Source organism: Sabethes cyaneus, chromosome 1 (assembly GCF_943734655.1).
Source record: "Sabethes cyaneus chromosome 1, idSabCyanKW18_F2, whole genome shotgun sequence".
Lineage (NCBI taxonomy): Eukaryota > Metazoa > Arthropoda > Insecta > Diptera > Culicidae > Sabethes > Sabethes cyaneus.
In genome coordinates, this window is record NC_071353.1 from 166,243,194 (window position 1) to 166,269,703 (window position 26,510).

A 26,510-nucleotide genomic window follows, 5' to 3' on the forward strand; every position below is an offset into this window, starting at 1 on the left:
CATCCCTATTATGTTTTCATGCCTCGCCAGAAATCTGGTGAACCACTTCCGTCCTGAAACACTCAAGCTTTAGATCTATGGCGCTAAGAGCGATATGTTTATCACAGTTACCTGGACGATTGTCCGTAAATGGATTTGGACGCGGATTAGTGTCGAGAAACTCTTTGACCTTGAACATAAGTGTCTGTTTGCCCACCGGAAACCCCTTTCGTTCCATCTGCTTCAACCACGTAATGATTTTTTCTTCTGATTTCTGAAGCACTGTGGGAGGACCTTTTGTCGTTTTGTGACTCCATTGGTCACTTAGACGAAACCGCGCAGTAGATTCTGGAATCTCGAAGGCCTTGCAGGCACTGTAAATAGTTTTTTCGCCGCGTTTTATGGTCTCAATGCACTGCTGCAATCTGTCTTCGTCATAGAAATGCGTTTTACGGCAGCGTTTTGATTTCTGTTTTCCCATCCTGTAAACACGTACCTACTGCTTACCAGATACTAACATTGTCTCGATAAACTTTACTCACCCTGCTGGATTTGACTAGTTATTAAAAAACACTCAATTCAATTCAATGAAACTTCGTATCGTAGCACTAACTCGGAAATGATCCGAACCGGTCTGGTTGAAAATGTCAAATTTCAGTTAGGTATAATTTCAAAGCTTACTATGATATTTCACTCTATTGTAGGAACAAGTATCTTTTCGTTGCTCCTATACTGGAGGATGTAATATTTTACGAAAAAAAAACATAAATTTGTGAAAATTTTGAATGGATTGTGTTATCAAAGCCCATTATAGTCACCATGGTGCCTTACTCATCTTTTTGAAATCCCAGAAGTAGGCAAATATTGTTATGAAAATCATACCATTAGTTACCAAATTGTTAAGAAATTACATCCTTTTGACCTTTTCAAAAAGAATTAACATTTTCTGTATCAAATTTTATAAATTAGCATGTATAATATACATGAATTTGACACTAAATGTAAATTGAACAATGTAGCATAAAGAAAATTGGAAATAGGTTCCGATATTCGTCACACAATGGATTTTACTTAAATTTCCACTATTACTGGTGTTACCACAACTACTGGAGCATCTACCCTAGTTACGGAATTTGATTTTAGAGAATTATGTTCTTCAAGAATGCTACTGTTGACCATTTCATGATTTGAATCATACGTAACAGTAAACTATTTACGTATACTTACCAAACGTTCTAGTCTCGAAGTACGATACTGGCCTAACCAAGCAGTCGTCGTAGGTTTGAATCTCGAAATAGAAGGTCAAGGTTCCGAAAGCACAATGGGGTAGTACACCAAAGCTTGCTTTTCTCACCAGCAACCAACGCAACGACAGTGTGCTTCGATTTCTCTCCTTGCAAGCAACTGCCGTTGTTTGATCGTATCCAAGGTGATCACGTTTTGTTTCCGAAACATTGAACTGAAATCGTTTGAATGCGTCGCAAACTGCCATTTTGCGTTGTGCCTTCCTAGTCGTTTGATTTCTTTGTTTTTGTATTCCATTTCCAAAATATATTTACCTACATCATAGAACAAGGCAACGATTTTTATGAATTGGCTTACTGACGGTAGTACTTCATGGAGATTATGCTTTAGCAGAAGGAATACTCACCTCCGTAACACTGCGCCTAGCATGCAGCCAGTGGCCTTCGGATATGCGGGTGCTCTCACCACCGAATCCGTGCGGTGGGTGCGGTGGAGCAAAGAAGCGAGCGCTCTGTGGATGGTTTCAGTTTCAGTTTTTTTTAATCTTCTCTTTTCAGCTCTTGCTTCCTTATTATTCCATCGATAACTTTTATCGGCTGCGGGTTAAAGTGTTTGGGGGGGAAGGGGGTACATATTCCGGTGTTGTCGACGCCCGCGCTCCGTCATTCGGGGAGGAAAGAAACGAAACGAAATCTGTTTCTTTCGTACACCTTCCGCGCAGTTTACAAAGAGTGTTTGCCTGTTTGTGTGTCTGTTTTCTTTTGTGTTAATGCGTGTATGTGTGTGAGTGTGTTTGTTTTGTTGGTACACTTTCCACTGCCCCTTGCTTTCCTTGCGGGTTTTTTTTAAAGGTATTATTTTCAATTGATAATTCTACTGTTTACTGTACTAATATTCAGTTACCTTTTTTCTTCAGCGTTCAAGTTATAAATTAAACCCTAAGTAAAAATTAAACGAACTTACTTGGTGTAGTATATTTATGACAGTTCTATCTAAACGTAGTTTATGTACGTCTTACTAAATTTGCTCTCACTTTGTTAGAAGATTTCTCCTAGGTTTGCTTTGCAGAATGTGATTCATTTTTGTTACGCAATATTTTTGTTTGTTTGTTTGTCGCTCACATCGCTTCTGTTTCTATTCTGTTTTTTTTTTTTGTTTTGTTTTGCTTTTAATTGTAACTCTAAACTGTTTTGATCTAATTGCGCGCTTTAGTCGCCACCTTGGATAAGTTCTCATTTTTTTTTGTGTTTGCTTTTTTACTGTTTTTCTTATTTTTAACTTTACTTTTCACGCTCGTTCTAACAAGCGTTTGTTACTAAGCATAGTTTATTATATAAAACACAGATAGGGGACTAATTAAAAGAAAACGTCTAGTTCTTTTTTTTATTCCTTTTTGTCGATTTTGTTACTTTTGCTATCTCACGCCTGTTTTGTCTCGCGTTGCGCCTCGACACAGCTAAGCTCACGTCAAGGGAACCGAATGTGGAATCTCACTGGTGAAGGGAGGAAGAATGAATTTGTGGAAAAGGGTTGAAATTGGCGGGGAACTAGCGACACGGCAGGAAGTAGAGATCCTTAACTGTAGAGCACCGATCGCCCGGGCGCTTGATTATGTCTGTTGGTTGGTTTGCGCAGTTTTACGCAAAACGAAAGAGGGACATAGCCTAATGAGGGATAATAACTAAGAGGTTTAAAGTGTGGAGGTTTTTTTTTAAAGTGTATTTGGCAAATACAGACTGGAACTGCGTCAGCTGTTGATGTGTATGTGTACGTGTATGTGAAATGTTCTCTCTTTTTTTGTTGTTTTCTGCGGCTGTGTCGCTTCTTTCGGTTTATTCCTTCAACCCATGGTAAAAGGTTTACAAATATTGTTCCTCTTCTAATTTGGAATATATTTAACTGTTTCGCTATGATGTACCTTAAATAAAATACGATTACATGAAGTAAATGGTAGTTTCTCATAGTTCCGTTAATTTTCCTTTAAAGCAGCTTGTTTTCATATTAATTTCAAAAAAAAACCTATCTGGTATTAGCGCTTGCTTCTTTTCAAAAAGTGCTAAATATTGCCTAGTAGTGTACATACTAAGTCACACGTTCACTTGTCTCTTCTTTTTTTTCTTACATTTTTTTTTGTTTGTTTGTTTAATCTTTGTTTCTAAGTATAGAAATTATTGTGTTTGAGTTTCGTTCTAAACCGGTTATGAAATGCGTCACGCGATGTTTTCAAAACTATTACTTTATTTGTTTCTCTATATTAATGTCACATTGATTAAATTGGTTGTTTTTTTCTTCTTCTCATCTATGCTCTGTTTAAGTCGTTTTTCAGTTAATTAAACAGTATAATTTTTCACTTTCCTCGCTTACGCGGCGATAGAGTTTGTATTCACACATTGAATAGTACTGCTGTCGGCTTTCGAAGCTTGAATCCTTAAAGTAACCGTGTATGTGTGGGTGTTTGTGTGTTTTTAATGTAGGTCTCTAACATTTAGGTGTTTCTGTGTGTGTGTGTGTGTGTGTGTGTGTGAATGTGTGTAGTTGTGTGTTCTACCGAAAAAGCGACTATATTTAACGATTCAACTGGTGGTACTGGAATATAGAGAAGAAATTTCGATTAGTTGAATGAAAAAAGTTTGATCGAAAAAATAAGATAGACAATACAAGTTTTTGTGTAGATTTTTTTTAACTTTCCTTAAGTTTTCTAAGGTACTATCACAGATTTGAGTTGGATGCGAATCTTCCTGATGTAGGTTGGGCCTTTCATGTAATTGGCGATTATCAAAATGTGCGTGGTTGTGTGATCGCAACCATCCATAACTATCATCGAATTGTCGTAAGCTTTCGCTTAGCAACCGATCGAGCATTCTCTCGGCAATAATTTACCTCATCCACCTTTCCACTACATTCCCATTCTTTCAGGCAGGATGTGACCCGCTAACTTTTCGCGATTTACGACCAAAACGTGAGAGGTTTAGGCAGTGAAGAGCGCTCGCTATTGAGTTGTTATTAAGCAGCTGCGATTGCATCAATCAATAGTGCAGCAATGTTTGATATATGCAACAAAAGAACTGCTGGTTTCATGAGCGGGCTGCGCAGAACGATGCTACGAGGTCGTGCCCTTTTGAGGAATCTGCTGCAGTGTAAATATTTGATCCGTTGTAGACCAACCTTCGACGAATGTCGGCTTGATAAGTTCCCACAAATCTGTTTGCAATTGGTGATAGTCGGCGGAAAATGATTTGGGACAACACTTTGTAGGCGGCATTGAGAACGGTGATCGTTCGATAGCTGTCACAGTCCAATTTGTGGCCTTTTTTATAGATCGGGCAGATAACCCCATCTTTCCTGCGCTCCGATACCATCTTTCCCAGCCGGTTTATTTTTTCATGATGGCGTCCTTAACTTCACCTAACGCCGGGGAGGGCACCTCTTCCCCGTTTGTTACACCGTCGAACTCGTCTGTTTGTGTCTGTCCACGTTCTGACGTGTGGCACTGCGCATCTAGGCCGTCCGTCTTGGCAGCATTCTCCTCAACCATCACCCTCCAAATATTCTGTCGATACCGTATTTCGACCGTAACTTACAGCCTTTTCCAGTGCTTTGACGATCTGAGTAAAGAAGCATCGATATCTTATATTAAGGTAGGTAGTTTTTAGGAATGCCGGAATGACTACCCAAAGAGTCATTTTGCAATTGAATTTGATTTGATGGGAAGGACTTCCGGCCTAAGTCGTGCTAGATTTGAAATAAACTTGTATTAATTGGGTCACGGTGTATTAATTGGGCTGAGAAGACTGGATGTTTTCAGGAACTAATGGATAGATATTCTCGAATACATGTTCCGCTACTTTGGACTTAAAATGGAAAGGTATCCGTTTTCCTGCGTCTTTATTAGCCTGGGTAGCATTAGCCGTGTGTTCCTTAAAACGAATACCCTAGTTCCAATTAGTTTGTCCAATGTAAACTTTTTCAAAGTGGCTACAAGCAATTTTGTAAACCTTTGCTCTGTTTAACAGTTCAATTTTATCTTTAGTAGACCCCAATCTATTTTTGATTTGATTGTTTCTACTGGTGTCAACATTATTCAAACCAAATCTTTTTAATTTTGGACGAAGGTGATCTGTTAAAACCGTATCGTATTCCCCAGCCACCCCCTTTCAGATCTTCTGTTACCGGAGTGAGCGTGGTAAAAGATTTCGTATACTGGATCTTACTTTTCTTGTTGACAGTGGCTTGAATGGCATTTCTACTATAACCAGTTAACCTAGCAACTTCCAAAATGTAGTCCATTCCAATCTGTCTCACTTCGCTACCGAGGGGCAGCGATTCCATTCGATGGACCATGTGATGAAAAGACGCCATCTTATTTATTATTGTCTTCAGTGCAATACAGACTTCAGACAAACTTTATCAGTCTTCAGTGCAATACAGACTAGCATTACTCATATTGATCTAATTTTCTGAACTAATTATTGCATTTCTAAACCTACTTTTGCTAATATTAAAGTCAAATAAATGGTTTACTTCATAGAAATGCCTACAACAAGCATGAAGCGGGTTATTGTGGCCATACGTTGTCCGATGCGTCGGGGTCCAAAGTAACTGCTCCAGGAGGTAACTGCTATCGACGGCCCCCGTTAGTAAGTCGAAAATAAATAATCTTCGCGACAAAACTCTTCTTTCTGCTAGCGTACTGAGTCTTATTAACCGGCAACGATTTTCATAAGCAGTAACGTGTAGAGGGTTCTGAATGCCCGGGATGAATGCCCGTTGAACGCATTCAATTTTACTGGCGTGAGCAGGGCTTGAAAAGGGATCGAACTTTCCGCATTCAAACTCCGCTTTTTGAACGATCTTTTGACTGTTTTTTGAATCCAGTCAATCTGCCGCTTGCGCTGCTGCCGTCTTACAATTCAGGCGACATCTCGGCAAAAGCAAACAGTCGATCTCCCGTTTTGCTTTGCGCTTTGAGAATATAAACTGCAAACTGACTGGAAGCATACGGTGACGTATTTTTTCGTTTCTCTTTTTGTCTCCAAATCGGCTGCTCACAGTAATAGTTTGTCACCCGGACGTCGGTCGGACGCAAGCAAAATATTCGTTTGTATTGGACGGAGTCCGACCGACTTTTTCCATGTACATGTAGTGGTTGTTTTTTTGTAGTATTGAATCATACGATACGATACGGCTGCTTTTCGTTTGCGTGGTGATTGCCAGTCATTTGACTGTTTTGCAGTCATTCGCTGCTCCAAACGGTAAACTTGATCGAAACGAAAATGTCAAAAAGTTTTAAAACGCGTTCGTTCTGCTGCGTGCAATCGGCGTTTGACTGAGTAAACTGCCAGTTGTGTTCTGCATAGCGTTCGTATTCCAACTCTAAACGGACGGTGTGAACTTGAATGTGCGTTAGCGTGACTGCGGTAGAAAAAAAGGATCGGTCGAAGCCCTGGGCGTGATACGGTGGCCATACTGGTGCGGCATACTCCAGAACACTGCGAGCAAGAGAGCAATACAGCGTTTTCAAGGCATAAATATCTTCAAAATCAGCGGCAATCTGACGGACGAAACCGAGAATGGCGTTCGCTTTGGACGAAATCGTGCCTTCCGTTACTCGCGCTGTTGTATTTTGTACAACACTTGTAGATTTTTGGATGCTATTTTGTTTTAAAGTAACAGATCGATGTCAAACCAAAATGTATTCTTCAATAAACTTATTATGAACAAAATGACATAATTATTTAATACATTAATGCTTTAAACTGTTCAGCAAAATAGACGAGCTTGAACCGAAATCGCAGAAACGATGCAAGCGGCGTGTCAGGGATACCGCACTAGGTCCGTACTGGAATTTTCTCTTATTTCTTCAAAAGGGAAAATGGTTTCTATATACAGCAAAGTTATTCAGCAGTTGATGGTCATTCCGCAGGTGTGCAAAAGTTCATAATTTCGTGACTTCACGGCGCTAGTGTATGGGCTAGTTTTCTGAATGTGTTCTATCTACGGAATCTGTTTATTTGTAAGATTCTGTTTTTTTCTGAAAATGTTTTAGTGGACCAAAAATGCTAGGCTGATGAATGGAAGTATCCAATATTCACACTATGTATCATCACTGTGCATAAACTTTATAACAATCCTGCCCAAGTAAATCAAAACACCACATCAGCCCTACTTTCTAACCACAGATGCCCTATTTTCTGCCAACAGCAGACATTTTATCATATTTTATGTGATGAGATGTTTTATGTGAAAAATATCTAAGAATACATGATAACTGCTAGAAAAAAATTTAATCAATAGAATGCTACATCATTTAGGAACGATAAAAGGATCTTTCCGAATGCAGCAACTTGTATATGGCCGTAATTGTAAGATGTTCAATTTACAGCGGGTCTTAGCGCGGCCTGATAACAAACTTATAAAATTCTATCCCTCAAACGAAAGGTCTTAGCCTACTGATTAACTTTGCTGAAGACAGTAACTTTCTATATAGCCAGGATTCCGAGATATTCCGAGATAAAGAGTGTTGTACAAAATACAATGCGCGAGTATCCGCGTTACAAAAATTGGCGCGGGTAACGGAAGGTTAAATCGGTCATTTCTTCAACAGATGAATCAATTAAACAGAGATATAATTGAACATCATCTGCAAACATGTGAATCATGCAGGCCTCTAGTACAGATGGAAGGTCATTCATGTATAAAGAAAATAGAAGCGGACCTAGCACAGACCCTTGTGGTACCCCTGACAGTATATTAATGGGATCAGAAATCTGACCTTCTATGTCAACCACTTGAGTACGATCCGTCAAATATGAATTGATAAGAGAAACAGCTTCACGACTAAATCCGAACTGGTGAGATAATTTCTTCTGTAGATTAACGTGAGAGACCCTGTCAAAGGCTTTGGAAAAATCAATCATAAGCAAAAAAGCAACTCCGTTTCTATCAATAACTTTATGAATATCATCGTGCACCTTAAGTAGGGATGAGGCAGTACTGTGTCCTGAACGAAAACCTGATTGGTGACGACTGAGTAGGTTAAATCTGGTTACGATCTGGCATTTAAGGATTTTTTCGAAAGCTTTAGACAGTGAGCTTAGGATACTTTTATTGGGCGAAGATTATTCAAACTACTTCCTGTAGGTTTTTTATGGATTGGAATAACTCTTGCAATCTTCCATGCTCGAGGAAATTTAGTAGTTGAAATAAACAGATTAAACAGATAAGAAATCGGAGTCATTATGTGCGGTAAAATCAGCTTTATATAACTTTAAGGCTACACCATCCATACCAACTGCATTAGAAGTAATTGATAATATAGCAGATGAAATATCGAGATTATTACACGGAGAAAAACGAAAAGCCCCAGCTTCCGGTGGTGGAATCGCAGGTAATTCAGAGTCTATAGTAAAATTATCCCCAAAGAATGCATTTACTTCATTACACGTGTTTTGAATCTTACGACTCTCGTTGCTAGAGTAAGCAGACTCTAAGCTACCGCTCAGATTAACAACACACAAGTCGATTAATACTAATAGTTTTTAGAATGCTGAGATCACCTTCAAAGAGACTCATTGATAGTTTGATCCTCAGAGCACTCTTTTGACGTAGGACTACGTCTTACGACAAGATTTAAGATAGGGTATCATTCCAAAAAAACTTTCTCGAAAAGTGGCCAGGTTTTGAACGCTAATATTCTTACACCCATCGATCGGAAAACCTAAGAATTGACCCAAATAAAGAAAAGTGTGGATTCTTGATGCTGAACTAACTGAAAATAATGAACCTATGTTTTACCAGAATTCTCGCTTCGTGATTGGTTGTTGGAAATGACGTCATCAAAGTGGAAACGCGTTTTCACGCTTCGGCTTATAATTCAGTCAACTTTCAATATATTTCCAAGATATTTACACCAATTGATCGGGAAATCGGTTTGGAAAATTTTGAAAATATAGAAAACTATTGATTTTTAATGCGCGAGCGCGTCATTGAAAAATTGAAAATAACTCTAACTCGGTTGTACTAGAAATTGTCGCTTTGTAATTGGTTGGAATAATTTCCAACTTTTATCGAACAAGTCTTGGTACAATTCAGGAATCAACGAGAAAGTCGATGGAAAATTCCATTTAATTCTACTATAACAAAGTTACAAGAGAAATATCGGCATTCTTCTCACTTTTCTTGGGCAATACAACAGCAGCTTGAACGTTTAGCAAATACGGACAGCCAGCTGCAAACTGGTCTTCTCGTCACCACACGATCTGCACGCCTGCGTACGGATAAATCCAGAATTTCAGCTGCGAAATAACTACTGCCGGTTAATGGACGCACGTAATTTTGCTTTCCCAGCAAACTGCGGACCAGCGGGACGTTTCCATTCCGCTTTGCCAGATGGATGTCAGACGAAACGTTTGAAACGGCAAATTAAACTAATGAACATGAACCAGATTTTTCTTTGGCAGCAAAAGGTGAACGACTCACTGGTAACTTCGCTCTTTGGTTCAGACTGAAATTGAAATGCTCCATTTTCTTCAACGTAGATGATGGAATGACGGACCATGAAAAATAGGCGGGACCGATTCTTGTCGCTTGCCCTGGTACATAACACGAGGTAAGCCGACGAACAGCATTATTCAAACGCTAGCTGAGCTACTGCCAACATCTTATTGGCATCTTATTGTCTGGACACGGCAAAGGAGAAAACATCAAGGGCAAGCGAAAGTCAAGCTCGACTCGTGCACGTCTGCAGTTCCCGGTCGGGTCGTATCCATCGGCTGCTGAGAAAAGGAAACTATTGAAGCTGGAGCTTGCTGCCGTGGTGGCCACAGAACTTCTTGAAAAAAATTCCCGACTTTTTCCCGATCGGATTCAAGGTTTTCCCGAGAGAAACTTCCTTCATTTTTCCGTTATAAAATAAAGGTAACATATGCTGTGTATATTGCAGAGCAAAGCTCAAGGATCAAAACTATCACTCTACTGCATTCGTCGATTCTGCCACGAAACAGAAGTGGAAGTTCAAATAATGATCAATCAAATTTCCCGCCAAAACAAAGTTTCATTATTCAGGATGCCTGGACACTGCGGAAACGAGAGTAATGAGCTTGCTCAGACAGCAGCCCGTCAACGATACGCCAAGCTGGGGAGGACTGCTGTTAAGAAGTCTTGTAAGCAGGACTAGAGAGCCAGGATCAACTATCTAGCTGATGAATGACGACGTTACTTTTTGCAGCCTTACGATCCGGAAAATATAAATGTCTGTTCAGCACGCGCGGCAGCTGGAAGCAGCGCTACCAACGGAAGAGCAACTTGGCGCAGCAACTCTTGAAGATGGTTGGAAAGAGACCGCCATCGGTAGCACTGCACTAGCGGCACTAGGTACAATGAATCCGAACCGAAGAAACGATTGGTTCGACGGCGAATGCGAGCAATTAGTGCAGGAGAAGAATGCAGCACGTGCGAGGATGCTGCAATACCGTACGAGGGCGAATGTGGATCGATATAAACAAGCACGGAACAGGCAAAACTCAGTCTTCCGGAGGAAAAAGCGCCAACAGGAAGATCGGGATCGCGAGGCGATGGAAGAACTGTACCGTGCTAACGATAAACGGAGGTTCTACGAGAAGTTAAACCGCTCGCGCAAAGGCCATGTGCCGCAGGCCGATATGTGTCGAGACTCAGACGGTAATCTTCTCACGAACGAACGTGAGGTGACCGAGAGGTGGAAGCAGTATTATGACGAGCACCTTAACAGCGATGTAGCTGAACATGGAGGTGACGATATGGCAATAGATCTTGGAGCACGTGCAGAAGACGACAGAATACCAGCCCCTGACCTCCAGGAGGTAGCAGAAGAGATCGGTCGGCTGAAGAACAATAAAGCGGCTGGGGCTGATCAGCTACCCGGCGAGCTGCTGAAATACGGTGGTGACGCACTGGCTAGAGCGCTACACTGGGTCATTGTTAAGATTTGGGAGGATGAGCTACTACCGGAGGAGTGGACGGAAGGCATCGTGTGTCCGATCTACAAAAAGGGCGACAAGTTGGATTGTTGCAATTACCGCGCAATCACACTGTTGAACGCCGCCTACAAGGTACTCTCCCAACTTTTATGTCGTCGACTATCACCATTTGCAAAGGAGTTCGTGGGGCAATATCAAGCGGGATTCATGGGTGCCCGTGCCACCACGGACCAGATTTTCGCGCTTCGGCAAGTGTTGCAGAAATGTCGCGAATACAACGTGCCCACGCATCATTTATTCATCGACTTCAAATCGGCGTACGACACGATCGATCGAGATCAGCTATGGCAGATTATGCACTACTACGGATTTCCGGATAAACTAACGCGATTGGTCAAGGCGACGATGGATCGAGTAATGTGTGTTGTTCGAGTATCAGGGGTAGTCTCGAGTCCCTTTGGATCTCGAAGAGGGTTACGGCAAGGTGATGGGCTTTCATGTTTGCTGTTTAACATCGCTTTGGAGGGTGTGATAAGAAGAGCGGGTATAGACACGAGTGGCACGATATTCACGAAGTCCGTCCAGCTTCTTGGTTTCGCTGACGACGTTGACATCATTACACGTACCTTTGAGAGGATGGCGGAAACGTACATCGGACTGAAAGCTGAAGCCAAACGGATAGGACTTGTCATTAATGTATCGAAAACAAAATACATTAAAGGAAGAGGTTCTAAAGAAGTGAATGCTGACCTCCTTCCCCGAATTCATTTAGACGGTGATGAAATCGAGGTGGTAGAAGAGTTCGTGTATCTGGGCTCACTGGTTACCGCAGACAACGACACCAGCAGAGAAATACAAAGAAGCATTATTGCAGGAAATCGTGCCTACTTTGGACTCCGTAGGACGCTGCGATCGAACAAAATTCGCCACCGCACGAAGTTAACAATCTACAAGACGCTGATTAGACCGGTAGTCCTTTACGGCCATGAGACATGGACTATGCTCGTGGAGGACCAACGCGCCCTTAGTGTTTTCGAACGGAAGGTGTTGCGCACCATCTACGGCGGAGTGCAGATGGAAGACGGAACGTGGAGGAGGCGAATGAACCATGAATTGCATCAGCTGCTTAGGGAACCACCCATCGCTGCCACTGCAAAAATCGGTCGCCTGCGATGGGCTGGGCATGTCGTGAGGATGTCGGACGACTGCCCGGTTAAAAAAGTTCTCAATAACGATCCGACTGGAACGAGACGGCGGGGCGCGCAGCGAGCAAGATGGATCGATCAAGTGGAAGGCGACCTGCGGACCCTACGTAGACTACGTGGCTGGCGAATTGCGGCCATGGACCGAGTAGAATGGAGACGACTTCTTCGTACAGCAGAGGAAACCACGGCCTGGAGCTGATTAAGTAAGTAAGTAAGTAAATGTCTGTTCAGAATTCCGAAAACTGCGGATACATTCCATTGGCCAGTGTTTGCGAAGATGTTTAATCTTTGTATTAGTTCTTTGAGTTCTTATATTGCATAATATAGCTCTAAGATGTTGTACATAAAAGAGTCATAGCCGGAAACTGAAACAAATAGTTTTTATGGGCGTATTGGATTTTATTTAACTGAATAAAAACAGCAACATTTATGTAGTCTGATTAGAGTAAAATGTTGCTTAGAAAATTCTTGATCGTTTGCTATCATTAAGGCCATTGCAAATCATACTTAAGTTTTTGTCATTTTTGTCGAAAACTGAGTGTACGAGCTGAGATAACCCTTCTTGTACTATACAGAAATGGAAATTCGAACAATAGAATTTCCGAAAATCGTTCAAAACATTTTCTTTCATTTTTGTCTTTTTTCACTGATTTTTGCATGGAAGATAAAACCTTATACATTAAAAGCAACAATAGATTTGGATTTCAAGTTTAAAGTTTAAATAAAAATGTTTAAATCCCATATTTTTTTGCTCGATTAAAAAATTCACTTTGATTTTTTTTCGCCCTCCCCTTCAGTGGGCCAATACCGGAAGGACAAAAACTTTATAAAATATTTGTAATGGCCTAAGCCATTTTTTAACATTTTACGACTTGGCCCGGTCTGATTTAACACTGACCATATGATATCGCGACAAGCAATCGAGTCGAGCAGTCAAATCAAGCAGTCTAGTCGAGTAGTTAAATCAAGCTGTTCAATCGAACAGTCCGGTCGAGCAGTTGAATCGAGTGGTCAAGTCGAGCAGTCCAGTCGAGCAGTCAAATCGAACATTTAAGTCGAGTAGTCGAACCGAATGGTTTAGTCAAGCAGTCGGGTCGAGCGGTTAAGTCGAACAGCTGAGTCGAGCAATTCATTCGAGCAGTTGAGTCAAGTAGTCCAGTCGAATGGTTTATTCGAGCAGTTGAGTCGAGTTGTCGAATCAAACAGAAGTCAAGCAGTTGAGTCGAGCAGTCAAATCGAGTAGTTAAATCAAGCTGTTCAGCCGAGCCGTTAAGTTGAGCAGTTGAACCGAGCAGTCGAGTCGAGCAGTTGAATCGAGCAATCGGGTTGAGCTGTTGAGTTGAGCAGCCGATTCGAATAGTCCAATCGAGTAGTTGAGTCAAGCAGTTCATTCGAGCATTCGAGTCGAGCAGTTGAGTTGAGTAGTCCGGTCGAGCAGTGGAATCAAGCAGTTGAATCGAGCAGCTGAGTCGAGCGTCGAGTTGAACAGTTGAGTCGAGCAGTTCAATCATGCAGTTTAGTCGAGCAGTCGGATCGAGTAGTAAGTCAAGCAAATGTGTCAAGCAGTCGAATCGAGTAGTTATGTCGAGTAGTTCGCTCGAGCAGTGAACTCGAGCTATTCAGTTAAGCGGTCAAGTCGATATGTCCAATCAAGCTGTTGAGTCGACCAGTCGAATCGAACAGTTCAGTCGAGCAGTTCAGTAAAGCAGTCCAGTCGAGCAATTAAATCGAGCAGTCTAGTCAACCAGTTGAGCAATCGACCAGTGAGATGACTGAGAATACAACCCATTGCTACGAAAGCAGGGATCTGTTTCTAGTTACCGATATGCCTCTTATGACGTACTATCAGAGACCTGGTTTTCGGTATAGACATAAGCCTCTTATATAAATAGATAAGGAAACCGTAACTTTGCCTATGGACTGGATGCAGGGCATATTGGGCAAAGTCCCTAAAAAAGGAGACCTAACTGAATGCGGTAAGTGGCCTGGCATCATGTTGCTTTGCATTACTCTCAAAGTACTCTGCAAGGTAATCCTCAACCGGATCTGGGAGACGTTCTCCGGCAATAGCAAACTAGATTCCCTGCCAATCGATGTGTGGATCATAACACGACTCTCCGTATTATGTCGAGCAAATCAACGAAACTCCGACCTGTTTTCTTCTGGTGCTTGTTGATACTGTTGACGTTCGAGGTCTAAAGATTCATTTGTCTCAGAATTGCAGGGATGTCGACATGTCTCCCAGATTCTATCAACGAAGTCAACTTGAATATCTTTATGGAAATTCATGAATTCCCGATTTATAGCAATTTTCACCAAATTCCCGACTTTTTCCCGACAGGTTCCAATTCCTGACTTTTTCCCGCATTTCCCGCTTTTCCCGAGTCTGTGGCCACCCTACCATTGCCTACCAAAAATTCTTTTACATGTCCATAGAGCATTTGTAGCTTTGTTTCCGGTTTGGTCTAGATGTGTTGGTCTTGATATTTGACAGTATCTGAAAGTTTCAAGTGTTCCTTTCAATCTGATGTTGTTTAAAGTAAAATTTTTCCTTCTCGTAAATGGTATGATAGTAGTTGAGTAGTTGAGACCCTGTCCATCACACCATGATGAAATTAAATTTCAAGCAATTTGCATTCGGTCATGAATGATGAGCTTGCAAGGTTTACTAATATCTCCCTTTTTGATAAAATTTTGCTAATCCAGTGGACAATGTATTTATCGAGACCACGTTTCGCCATAGCCGTAATCATAGCATTATGGGATGGATTATCAAATGCGCCTTCTATGTCAAGGAAGGCAGCTAAGTAGTGAAATATCTTTCGCTTCAAAAGACTTTGCTAGTTTTTTTTCACAACAGTTAGTACTGCTGTTATTGATGATTTGCTTTCTACGGTCTACGGTTGAAAGGATATTTGACTAAATCTGATGGCTTTATATGCTCATCCATTATTTTTTCCATTGTTTTTAACGGAATAGATGATATCGGCCTGAAGAATTTTGGTGTCCTGGTTTCAAGATTTATAGTTCTCAATGCCGGTGCACTTTGGTCTCCGCGTGAATTAATGATTTAACATTTCTTTAGTTGAGCAAAATAAAGGAGCCGATAAAAAGATTTGATATACAAGCTGGACGTAGCGAGGGAACCAATTATAATACACAGTTATAATATGTAATGCTGTAAAACTCATCCTTAATGTATTTAAATGTTATGATGTTTAACAAATAGATATTTGTGTCAAATACTTGTTACAAAGAGAAACTTGTAAAAATAAATGATCGCAGGCTTACGGAAAAAAACTGCGTCTACAAAACCTGGAATATTGTTCTATAAATTCAGCAAAATGCTGTCTCGCACCGAGGTAGGTATACTGTCGATCAATCGTATCGTCTCCCGTAACCCCCGTCCTCCGCCATCCTACTTACATTTCCATTTCCGGACCGCTGACCACCGCCGCCGCCGCCACCACCTCCGGACACGCTACCCCTGTCGGAGCGCTGATAGCCGCCGCGGCCGCTGCCTCCACCGACTCCACCTAAACCACGCTGGCCGGATCCACCGCGGTTCATGTTACCGCCCGGTGGGCCACCGGGACCGCCCCGCTGCTGACTGCCGGGACCACCCGGACCGCCACGCGGACCTCCGCTACCACCGTTCCCGTTGCTTCCGATGCGACCACCCGTCTCACCCGGACCGCGCATTCGCGTTTTCTTCTCCTCTACGTTCAACTTTTGACCGTCCGGTGAATTCTCCGGGAAGTACAGTGGCTAATTTGAGAGGGGAAAAAACAAACGTAATCGTTAATTCGGGGGTCATTTAGGAGTAGCATTCGCCACTTACCATATTAGCTAGGCAATTTTGCACCGCAGCAGGATCGTCGTAGGTCAGAAAACCGTAGTTTGGCGGAGCTCGTACGCCCGGCATCTTCTGGCCCGCCTTCGAGTGAATGCGCAGATCAACGACCGTGCCGTACCGGCTGAACAGGGTCTTCAGCTCCTCCTCGGTTGCGTGGTGTGGAATGTTGCCCAGGAACAGCTGATGGTTGTCGCCAAACTGAGCGCTGCTGTTCTGACGACGATCTACGAAACAAAAGTTAGAGAGCAAAAGTTAAATTAAATTTTTTTTCTGGTAAGATTAGGGTCGTCGAAAGGCCTACCTTCGTTATCGTTGTTGTAACTGCGCTGATAGCTCGGGCGACCATCTTGCTGCGGTTTGTAGGAGTTCGGTCCACTGTTGGACGGTGGTCCTCCATTGCTGCGGATTGGTCGCTGTTGGTTCGGAACGCGCTGCGGCATCGGTACATTCTGGTTGCCTCCCAAATCTTGCTGCTGCTGTTGCTGTTGTTGGCCCTGCTGCTGCTGCTGCTGGGGTTGACGGTCGTATTTGTTGACGCCGAGACCGCCAAGATTGCTGCCACCGCTGGTGGCACTTCCTGGACCGCCGCTCGTGATGGAACTTTGCAGTCCCGAGGAAGGCGGGGGAGACATAACTGTCTGCCGGCCAGCCGATGCGCTCATGTAGCTTCCGGTTAATTTTGGAGGCTGCTGTGATGGCGGTGTCTGTTGTTGTTGCTGCTGTTGCTGCTGCTGCTGATGGTGGGAGGAAACGGAAGCAAAGCTTAGCGGTCCAGTTCCGACAACACCTGCGCCGCCGGACTTCAGCAGATTGGCGTAGGTTTTGGGTTCGTTGGAAAGCTGCTGCTGCTGCTGCATGGGTTGTACCGAGGACTGGTGCGGGTCGGACAGGTCGGAAGAGACATGGCCACCGTGATGGTGATGGTGATGATGGTCTTGAGAGTCGCTCGCTTCCGCCGGTGTTGGGTCGTTTACAGAGGACACCGTAGTGTCCAGTTCGTTCATCGACAGGCTCGGTTCCGGATCCGAAAGCTGCAATTGCGCGATCGAGGGCTGCTGTTGCTGCTGCTGCTGCTGTTGGGGTGTTGTTTGGGTGGGTAACTGTTGTGGAACGGGTTGCGGTTGGTACTGTTGGGGAGATTGCTGAACAATTTGCTGTTGTTGCGGCTGTTGTTGGGAGAGATGCTGGATTGAATCAACCGTGGGAATGGTGTTGGTCAAACCGGGAACCTGCTGCAGGATTGGATTGGCCTGCAGGGGTACGGTTTGGCCAACCGGAGGATGGCCGGTGGAGGACTGCAGCATATGCGTTGCAGTTTGGGGAGGAACCGGTTTAAGCAAATCGTCGTGAACTCCGTTGAGCTGTTGCTGAGGTTGCTGCTGGGGTTGTTGAGCTTGTTGCGGTTGACCGTAGTTGGGAATCAAACCCGCAGGGGCACTTACTACCCCCGGGGGATAGTACAGCTGCTGCTGCTGCTGCTGTTGTTGCTGCGGCTGCTGAGGTGCTTGCTGCTGCGGCTGGTGACCGATGATGGGAGCCGTCGCGCCAGGAGTTACCACGTTCGAAGGGATATTCGGGTTCTCGACGGCAGCGCTGTTGTCAACGTCAGCTTCGTCCTCGCCGCCGGAACGTTCGTTCTCATCCAGCTCGTCGTCGGAGTACACGTCCTGATAGCGGAAGATGTCATTATGGACGTAATACTTTTTCGGCGATTGGGCAGCCAGCACGAACGTCTGGGTGAAGCGACGCATCGGTTGACCATCGTTGGACAGCTCACCCGTCACTTGCACCACCACGCCGTTGCCGAGGGTCGCCTGCGAATCCACTTGGCTGATCTTGGCATGGCAATCGCGAAAGTTCATCTGCTGGATCTTGTTATGGATCTGAACCTGCCCGATGACGAGCGTCGCCTCCTGGTTCTTCGAGTCCAGCCCACCATGGACGAAGCTGGACGAGTTGTTGTAGAAACTGCGGAGGAAAAGAAAGTCGTCAAATGCCATTCTGTTGAGAATTCATTAAAGCCGACTGGGGGAAGTGTTCTTACCGATGCAGATGGTCCGGCGCCTTATTCAGCAGGGTGTAATATTGGCGCACGAACTCGCGGCCAACGCTTTGCGGCGATGGTTGTGCTTCCATTACCATTTCCCAAGAACTACCTGTCAGGAGTTGATTTACTAAAAAGGAAAAAAAAACTGATTGTTAGAATAGGACTGTGAGACAGTGCTTTTCATGTGGTTCCAAAAAACCCACGTTCCTGTTGGTCCGAATATTTTTTTTAAATTTCAAGGTTTCGTTTTCGTACATCCGTCGCATGTCTCCTGAAGCGGATTGCAACGAAACTCTAACGCTATGTTATTAAATCTGTGCTGCAGTATTCGCCGACCGAAAAAATTCTTTCGGAGATATCGAGCAAACCGTTACAACGCGTAAAATCCCGGAAATTCAGAGAAAGAACTGATTTTTTCACGTCCACAATGCGAGGAACAACTAGGTAACTAGAAAAACAAAGCAACCAACTATGTTAGATATTAGATTGCAAAATTACCGGTAAGTTATTAGTTACCATAGACACAAACAATAACTGAAAAAATTTCTTTTTGATATTTTATCAAACAAAGAACAAAGTGCAACAAATTGTAAATCAGCCTTGTGAGATGTAAAAACAATTTTTAAGAAAGCAAGTTGGTAGGTAACTAAATTTGTCTATATCTGTGATTTCACATTCTACCACGCTGTAAATTACGTCGTAATAAGAAAGCTTTTTCGTCTTCAATATTCAGTGCTTGTTTAACAAACACAAACAGTTATTCCAATTGCACTGGTATCCAACCCAAATTAGTACAAAAACTTAGCATTTGATTTTATTTTTTTAAATTTAGACCAAAATACGATTTTAACTTAGAAAAAAATCGCTGCAAATTTCTCCCAGTGCAAGCCCCATCGGTTCGCAGCACAGCTCGCTCGCTCGCTACCCGTGTTTGGCTGTGTGCGTGTGCTCGCGTGCAATCGGTTGCCGTGCGTGCGGTTCTGCGTCTGCAAAACTCCACTACAGACTCAATGAACTCGGCCGCTCGCCCGCTACACCACCTCCACCAACACTATTCCGAATCCAGATATTACCATACATATTACACACTGACACTACACATCAGTACCAATTTCGCGTTGGTGTTCACGTCGTTTTTTGTATGGCGTCTGGCTGCTTTGCTTGGTGGAGGAGACCCATTTTTCACGCTCCTCCTAGACTAGAGATAGAACAACGAACAGGCGTCGTCGTCGTCGTCCTCACAGCACAGCACAGCCCAGCGCACGGGAAGCATCGCAAATCTACACGTGGATTTTTGGCTCATCTCGCTTGACGCGAGATCCATTTTGTACGGTCAATAAACTCCGTTCGAAAACCCCCGCAGCGACCGACTGACCGACCTGCGATCTCAGTCTCGCACTCTCGTTCATTCATTCCTTGTTTTTTTCCGCACGCACGCACGCACTGTGGCTGTGGCACCAACCGATGGGGGGCAAAAATTCTAGGTTAAAAATGGCATCATCCATCATGTGTGTGTAAATAGCCCGAAAAATGGCACTGATCGGAACGGCACGGAACGTAGTCGACCTTCCGCCGATGGAAAACCCCGCAAACTTACCTGCGCCGTTGGTGGAAAGAACTGGTCCGGCTGGCTCTGGCTGCTACGGAAACCCTTTTCACTTCCTATTTGTCACCACAATGAAACCGGGACGGTGCGCCGCCTTCTTTGCCTATTCACTACACTGCTGCTGCTGCTTCTGTGCTAGTTGAGCTGCCTCACGCTCGGCAGGATGAATGGTTTTGCAAATACAGAATACACAGCACTTTTTTTTCCTTCTACCGCCGCACTCGCGTTGAACGATTAATTCAATCGGAAAAACGGGAAAAATTCGCCACACAATCGGCCTTTCCGGGTGTGAAACTTATTGCGTCGCAGTTACGCTAACGTTTACCGCTGTAATGAGATGTTTTTGGTCGGATTTTCCGTCAGGAAAAAGGATTTGTCTGCGGATGATGAGAAACTACACAGTACCGAAATTTTTGTTCTCCACTCGTTCTTCGCCAGTGCGCTGCCTGCTTGTCGTTACCTACACAGGTAACGGCACGCAGAAGCTCGATGGCACGCACACCAGTGTACTCGCTGATCGGACGGGAACAAGGCAGACCGGGTTGCGAGGTTTTTTTTCCAAGATTGATACGATTTATTAAAGTCTTTATTAAAATAAGGAATCACTTGTTTATGGTGATATTTATAATGCAACGAAAACGAGCACAATCGCAATAATTCGGAAAAAAGGAAAATATAACAATTTTTATTGGAAAAGTTTTCGCACAAAACGAAAATGGGACAAAAATATTACTTATACGTTTACAGGGGATGGCAACGCTGCGGCAGCAAACTCACGCACACCACTTTATCGTACGAGGAATGGCGGGTAGAGTGATAATCGACGAAGAAGGCAAACACGCTGAAGCGTCGCTTGGAAAATCGATCAACTATACTGTCATCGTCCCATTTCGAGTATAGGGTGACTAAATTATCTTGAGCTGTGAACCGCATTTCGCGAAATTTTTAACTTTTTGGTTAAAATTTGACAGTACGATGGTTTTTCGAAAATAACCCTCCCTGCTCGGGAGCATGGTTAGTTTTAACCACGGGGCGAATCACTTCAAATTTAATAAATATATTAAATATATTTATGCATATTTACATACTTTTACCCGGGTGCTAAATATTAGAGAGCCTTAGAGAGTCGCCATCTGAAACAAATTATCTAGCAACAATGCAGCTGCATCTGTCAGTGTTGCCGCACGCACAGATTATTCTGTGATCAACAGACATTTGAAATAAATTACTTTTATAAAATCTGGATATATAATTCCTTTTCATGATAATTTTACCACAGTTATTGGTCGTACCGTAAATAGTTATGCTGCTGTTGTCTGTTATTGCTAATTCTTTTGAGAACCAGCGATTTAAATTAAAGATTTCGAGTTTCTCGATGCTATATATAATAACAACATACTAGAGGAATCTTTCTCTGAAGCTTTTATTTGGAATAATACATAAAAAGCTGCTAAAAATTCAAAAAAACCTGCTCACAAAATGTTCATGATTTGAGATGGCGTCTCTCTATCTTTAACAGGCTCTCTAGTCGTTACTCTTTTTAGGGCTCTCTAATCGGTGTTTTGACAAGTCTCCTGTTCGATTGGACTTACTTTTGACAACTGATTCTGTTCGATTGGAATTTCCGGTTTAAGATGGCGACTCTCTAATAGCGAATTCATAAATTAACCTGGGTTCGTGCTAACTCGATCCCGAAATTTATGAACGATACGCGCAGTTTGACAGATCGACCCGTAAACCGTAATGCTCGACAGTTTTAACCTGCGCTTCAAACTGAATGCTGTCAGTTTAACCGAGATGCAATCTCGGTTAATTTATGAACGCTTTGACAGCACTTCGATTAAAACTGAGTGCTAATCGACCTGAGCCAGGTTAATTTATGAATTCGCTATAAGGCTCTCTACTAAATATATTACCGGTATTGATGAATATATTTTACGAATGTTTCCACCTTTTTCATACGACCTTGATGAGCTATCAAGTCCCCATTACAGTATGTGGCAAGAGTTGTTATGATGAGGTGGACACATTTAAAATAGTAAATACAGCCTGAATTCGTTAATTGGGCCACGACTGCACTCCAGCTGATTCGCTAATTGGGCCGACTGACAGTTGTTAGAAAATTCTAAACTCGAAAATTCCATACAATTTTGACATTCAAGTTGTCACATAGCCCAATTAGCGAACGCCCAATTAACGAACCGCCCAATTAACGAACCACCAATTAACGAAACTTTGCTGTATATTTATCTATTGATAAATTATCACATCATCACATTTATCACATATTGAATATTGTCCGTTTCTTTGCTAACAAAATGCGCTGCTCACTTTTTTGATAGCTTGAAATCGTCACAGAGAGAATTGATTTACTTGACAAAATAAACGATATGTGCCCCCGCAACGATTCTGGCGACGGTTTAGCCCGCGACGGTTGTAATTCGTCGCGTACGAAAGGGTGGAAATTGATAATATTTATGCAGGAAGTGATTTCCCCGTGGTTTTAACCAAGGGGTTTCCAGTAAGGCGTATAAGTGTGTAGTAATCTGAGATTACTTTTGTAATCATTTACGAATTAAGTATAGGTTATCAATGGTGATCAGTTGAGTAATTAATGATAATATTAGGTAATCTTGCTTAATTTATAGTAATCACAAGAGATTGATTAGTGGTAATCAGTAAAGTAATCAAAAGTAACTATTTTCAAAGATGCGTAAATCATTGCTGTTGGAAACCCCATGGCAAGCACCGACACCGCGAGTAGTTGTTTTTGCCTTTTTCTTTTTGGTAACGACGTCCGCCGATTGGAGAATCCTGAGGTGAAAAGGGCCTTTGTCGAACAACTTGAATCCCGAGCCGAGTGGATCTCGGATGAAACTTGGAGGAAGATCGACGAGCGGAGAGAGACGAAAGCCGGCTTTGAGCGAGTACGAACCAGATCGGCTAAGCCAGCTGCCCGTTAACGATACGCCAAACTGGAGAGGGCTGTTAAACGTGCTTGTGGGCAGGATAACAGAACCTGGACTAACTCCCTAGCCGAACAAGGGGAAACCGCCGCTGCCAATGGTGATATCCGTTTGCTGTATCCAGCTTTTTACGAGCCATAATGGTGGACGTGTTCGTAATATTTGAACGGCATTTTTGACATTTCCTTAATACATCGCACGTTTTCTTTCCGTGCGTTCACGGTAGAACTAAAGGAATGTACGGAAAGAAATCGTGCGATGTATTAGGGAAATGTCAAAAATGCTGTCCAAATATTACGAACACGTCCGCCATTATGGATCGTAAAAAGCTGGATAATATTTATCGTACCTTAATGGTGCCAGAATGAATACAAAGGTGCCGCTAACGGACACAAAGCTGGTCAGTAACAGCCGTAAACGAACTACACTGGTTAGTGGATAAAACTGAAGAGAAGAAAATTTATTCTATCCAGCTTTTTACGAGCCATAATGGCGGACCTGTTCGTAATATTTGAACAGCATTTTTGACATGTCCCTAATACATCACACGTTCTCTTTCCGTACATGCCCTTAGTTTTACCGTAAACGCGCGGAAAGAAAACGTGCGATGTATTAAGGAAATGTCAAAAATGCTGTTAAAATATTACGAACACGTCCGCCGTTATGGCTCGTAAAAAGCTGGATATAGTTGCTAAGTTTATAGATGATCTGACTGGCTACTACTTCTAACAGTCAGCTACTGACTGACTGTACAGAACAGCTTTAGCGATGGATTGAACATTTTGAACAACTCTTCCGAGTTTCAAATGTCAGAGACCAACAAAACCAGCAGCTCATAACGCCTATCCAGCTTTTTACAAGCCATAATGGCGGACGTGTTCGTAATATTTGAACAGCATTTTTGACAGTTTCCTAATACATCGCACGTTGGTGATGATGGAAAGGATCAAGCCTCGTTGCTCTGAATGCAAAGAACATTCCGCGTTCAGAAATCTATGATGTTTTCTTCCCACAAAGAACCCGCCTAAGCGGGAGAAACTAAAAATACTCAGAGGTGACCCAGGTAACCAATAAGCATTTCCAATCCAGCTTTTTACGAGTCATAATGGCGGACGTGTTCGTAATATTTGAGCAGCATTTTAAACATTTTCCTAATACATCGCACGTTTTTTCCGCGTGCTCATGGTAAAACTAAAGGAATGTACGGAAAGAAAACGTGCGATGTATTCAGCTTTTTACGAGCCATAATGGCGGACGTGTTCGTAATATTTGAACAGCATTTTTGACATTTCCCTAATACATCGCACGTTTTCTTTCCGTACATTCCTTTAGTTTTACCGTAAACACGCGGAAAGAAAACGTGCGATGTATTGGGGAAACGTCAAAAATACTGTTCAAATATTACGAACACGTCCACCATTATGGCTCGTAAAAAGCTGAATACAATTTAAATGCAAGCCAATCCAGCTTTTTACGCGCTATAATGGCGGACGCTATAAATTGTGTTCGTAATATGCGAACAATCTTTTTGACAACTCTGCATACATCAAAACTGGGCACTCTTTTCCTGTACGGCAGTGTTGCTCTTTCTTTCGTTGACGCAAAAGAAGGAGAGCAATAGTTTTGTTTACATTTCGCACATTTTTGCTCTCCTTCTTTGGTGTAAACGAAAGAAAGAGCACGGTAGTGTTGCAAGAGAAGAGTGACAGATTTGATGTATGCAGAGTTGTCAAAAAGATTGTTCGCATATTACGAACACAATTTATAGCGTCCGCCATTATAGCGCGTAAAAAGCTGGATAAGCATTTAAGTTGCCTTAAATCGAAGACCTCTTTAACAAGAAGACTGGCAGCTCTGCCAATTTTCGGGAGACAATGATGGTGGTTCGCCCTACCGGCCAAGGTCCCTGGATGCATCTGTGTGAGTGAGTACTTGTATTCGTACAGCCATGCCAACATATCCGAGCAAACACCAATACAGAATTTTGGAGAGCTTACTAACACTTTTGCAAAATTTACCAACTTCGCTAAAAGAAGCGCCGCTGATAGTTGTGGGAGATAAGAATAATAATAACAATTAATGATGAATAAACATCACGAACAAAAAATAATAATAAAGCGATTCACTTCGGTCTGCTCTGACAACACTGTCAATGCAACGTATTATAGTCCAATATGGCAACGGCGCGTCAGCTGCCGAGCGATGCTATATAAAGGGACGTCATCCATATGAATGCTCATTCTTGTGACGAACTTTGGAGAGGCAACATCCCACCTTGGACCATGGAGCAGCAGTGGCAGAAAAAGAGAATCGGTGGCTAAACCGATGGCTGGGCAGATGGACGCCTTTTGGACTGAAAGGTACTGCCGCAGCAACAGGAGAGGAGATCCACTAGCAGCAGCAAGGACAGCCGGTAGCAACACCGAAGGGTTCGGAAGCGCCGCAGTAAAAGGTGGCTGATACCCACCAGCGGCGCGGACCCTTTCGCTTACTGGTTAGCAGCAGTAAGAGCACGGGCGGATGAACGCAAGCCAGTCGCTTCGGTTCACGACAATAGTCAATGAGGTTTAAAAAGGCGAGGCAGATGAAGATATTTGATGGTATTAGTAGCGAAAAATCAGAAAACGACGTCAAACTACAAAAACAAACCGCGTCGGACAAAGGGGTTTGTTTTTGGAGTTTGACGTCACGCTTCATCGTGATTGGTCGATTTACGATTTCACTCACACCATGATGAAATTTCTTCATTGCACTAACACCACTTAACCAACATTGCCACACCTGTATATATCACATTGGCTGATAGTGACGCTTGACGTTTATATGAAAAAATAACAGAGATGCCAGTCTTGTTAGTACAGCAAAGTTTCGTTAATTGGTGGTTCGTTAATTGGGCGGTTCGTTAATTGGGCGTTCGCTAATTGGGCTATGTGACAACTTGAATGTCAAAATTGTATGGAATTTTCGAGTTTAGAATTTTCTAACAACTGTCAGTCGGCCCAATTAGCGAATCAGCTGGAGTGCAGTCGTGGCCCAATTAACGAATTCAGGCTGTAATGGGGTCTTCGCTTAAATGCTATTTTGGCAAAATATGCAGCTACTTTACTGCTAGCCCTCTTATAGTGCTGACAATGCTTATTTGCAGCTCGTTACCGACAAGAAGAGTTTAAATAGAATTGTGGATGCCAATTTACAACAGTTATGCAATCAAAATGCTGATAAACAGCAACCTGCAGTATACAACGCCAGTTTAGCTAATAAACGATTGATTTACTGCTTATACTAATGCTTTTTGGTTACCTGGGGAGTATTTCTAGGAGAAACCTTGTTCAGTTTTTATTTCAGACAGTGTCAGTTAACACAGTTTCGCTTAGTCTATTAACTATGCTCATGAACAAAAAATCCAGGAATTCTGAAACCCTTCGTTGCAAATCTGTATAATTTTAAAAAATCTAATCAATCTAACATAAAAAAACTTTAAATAAAACCCTGAAGAAACAAGCCGCAGACCTCAAGAAAAAAAAACAGTTTTCCCAAAATGCCAAATGACACCAAAACATCAGTCATATTTCAAATTTATTTCTCAAACAATATAAGGTTTTGATTGGATGTCAATCAAAAACTAGATTTCCTTGGTTTAAACTTTTCTG

The 26,510-nt window shown here is 42.7% G+C and overlaps 1 protein-coding gene across 2 annotated transcripts; it reads right to left on the bottom strand.

Annotated features, from left to right (window-relative positions):
• Positions 1–1,754: 1,754 nt before the first annotated feature.
• LOC128741381 (ras GTPase-activating protein-binding protein 2) lies at positions 1,755–20,308 on the bottom strand. 2 transcript variants are annotated; one of them, XM_053837178.1, is made up of 6 exons: positions 19,886–20,308; positions 18,286–18,415; positions 16,543–18,209; positions 16,227–16,465; positions 15,812–16,153; positions 1,755–3,810 (listed from the first exon to the last, which is right to left on the bottom strand). In XM_053837178.1, exons 2-6 carry the CDS (start codon positions 18,381–18,383, stop codon positions 3,790–3,792), a joined length of 2,367 nt encoding a protein of 788 aa, XP_053693153.1. In that variant the 5' UTR covers positions 18,384–18,415; positions 19,886–20,308; the 3' UTR covers positions 1,755–3,789. The 2 variants fall into 2 exon arrangements, with proteins under 2 accessions (XP_053693153.1, XP_053693144.1); XM_053837169.1 differs by lacking the exon at positions 1,755–3,810 and having other exon boundaries at positions 15,570–16,153.
• Positions 20,309–26,510: the final 6,202 nt, after the last annotated feature.

Excerpts from the sequence above, each read along its gene's own strand:
- LOC128741381 (XM_053837169.1), bottom strand. The coding sequence starts at position 18,383 with ATGGTAATGGAAGCACAACCATCGCCGCAAAGCGTTGGCCGCGAGTTC. Across the intron at positions 18,210-18,285 it reads GCGCCGGACCATCTGCATCG|TTTCTACAACAACTCGTCCA; the intron begins GTAAGAACACTT and ends TTTCCTCCGCAG. Across the intron at positions 16,154-16,226 it reads AAAATTGCCTAGCTAATATG|CCACTGTACTTCCCGGAGAA; the intron begins GTAAGTGGCGAA and ends CTCTCAAATTAG.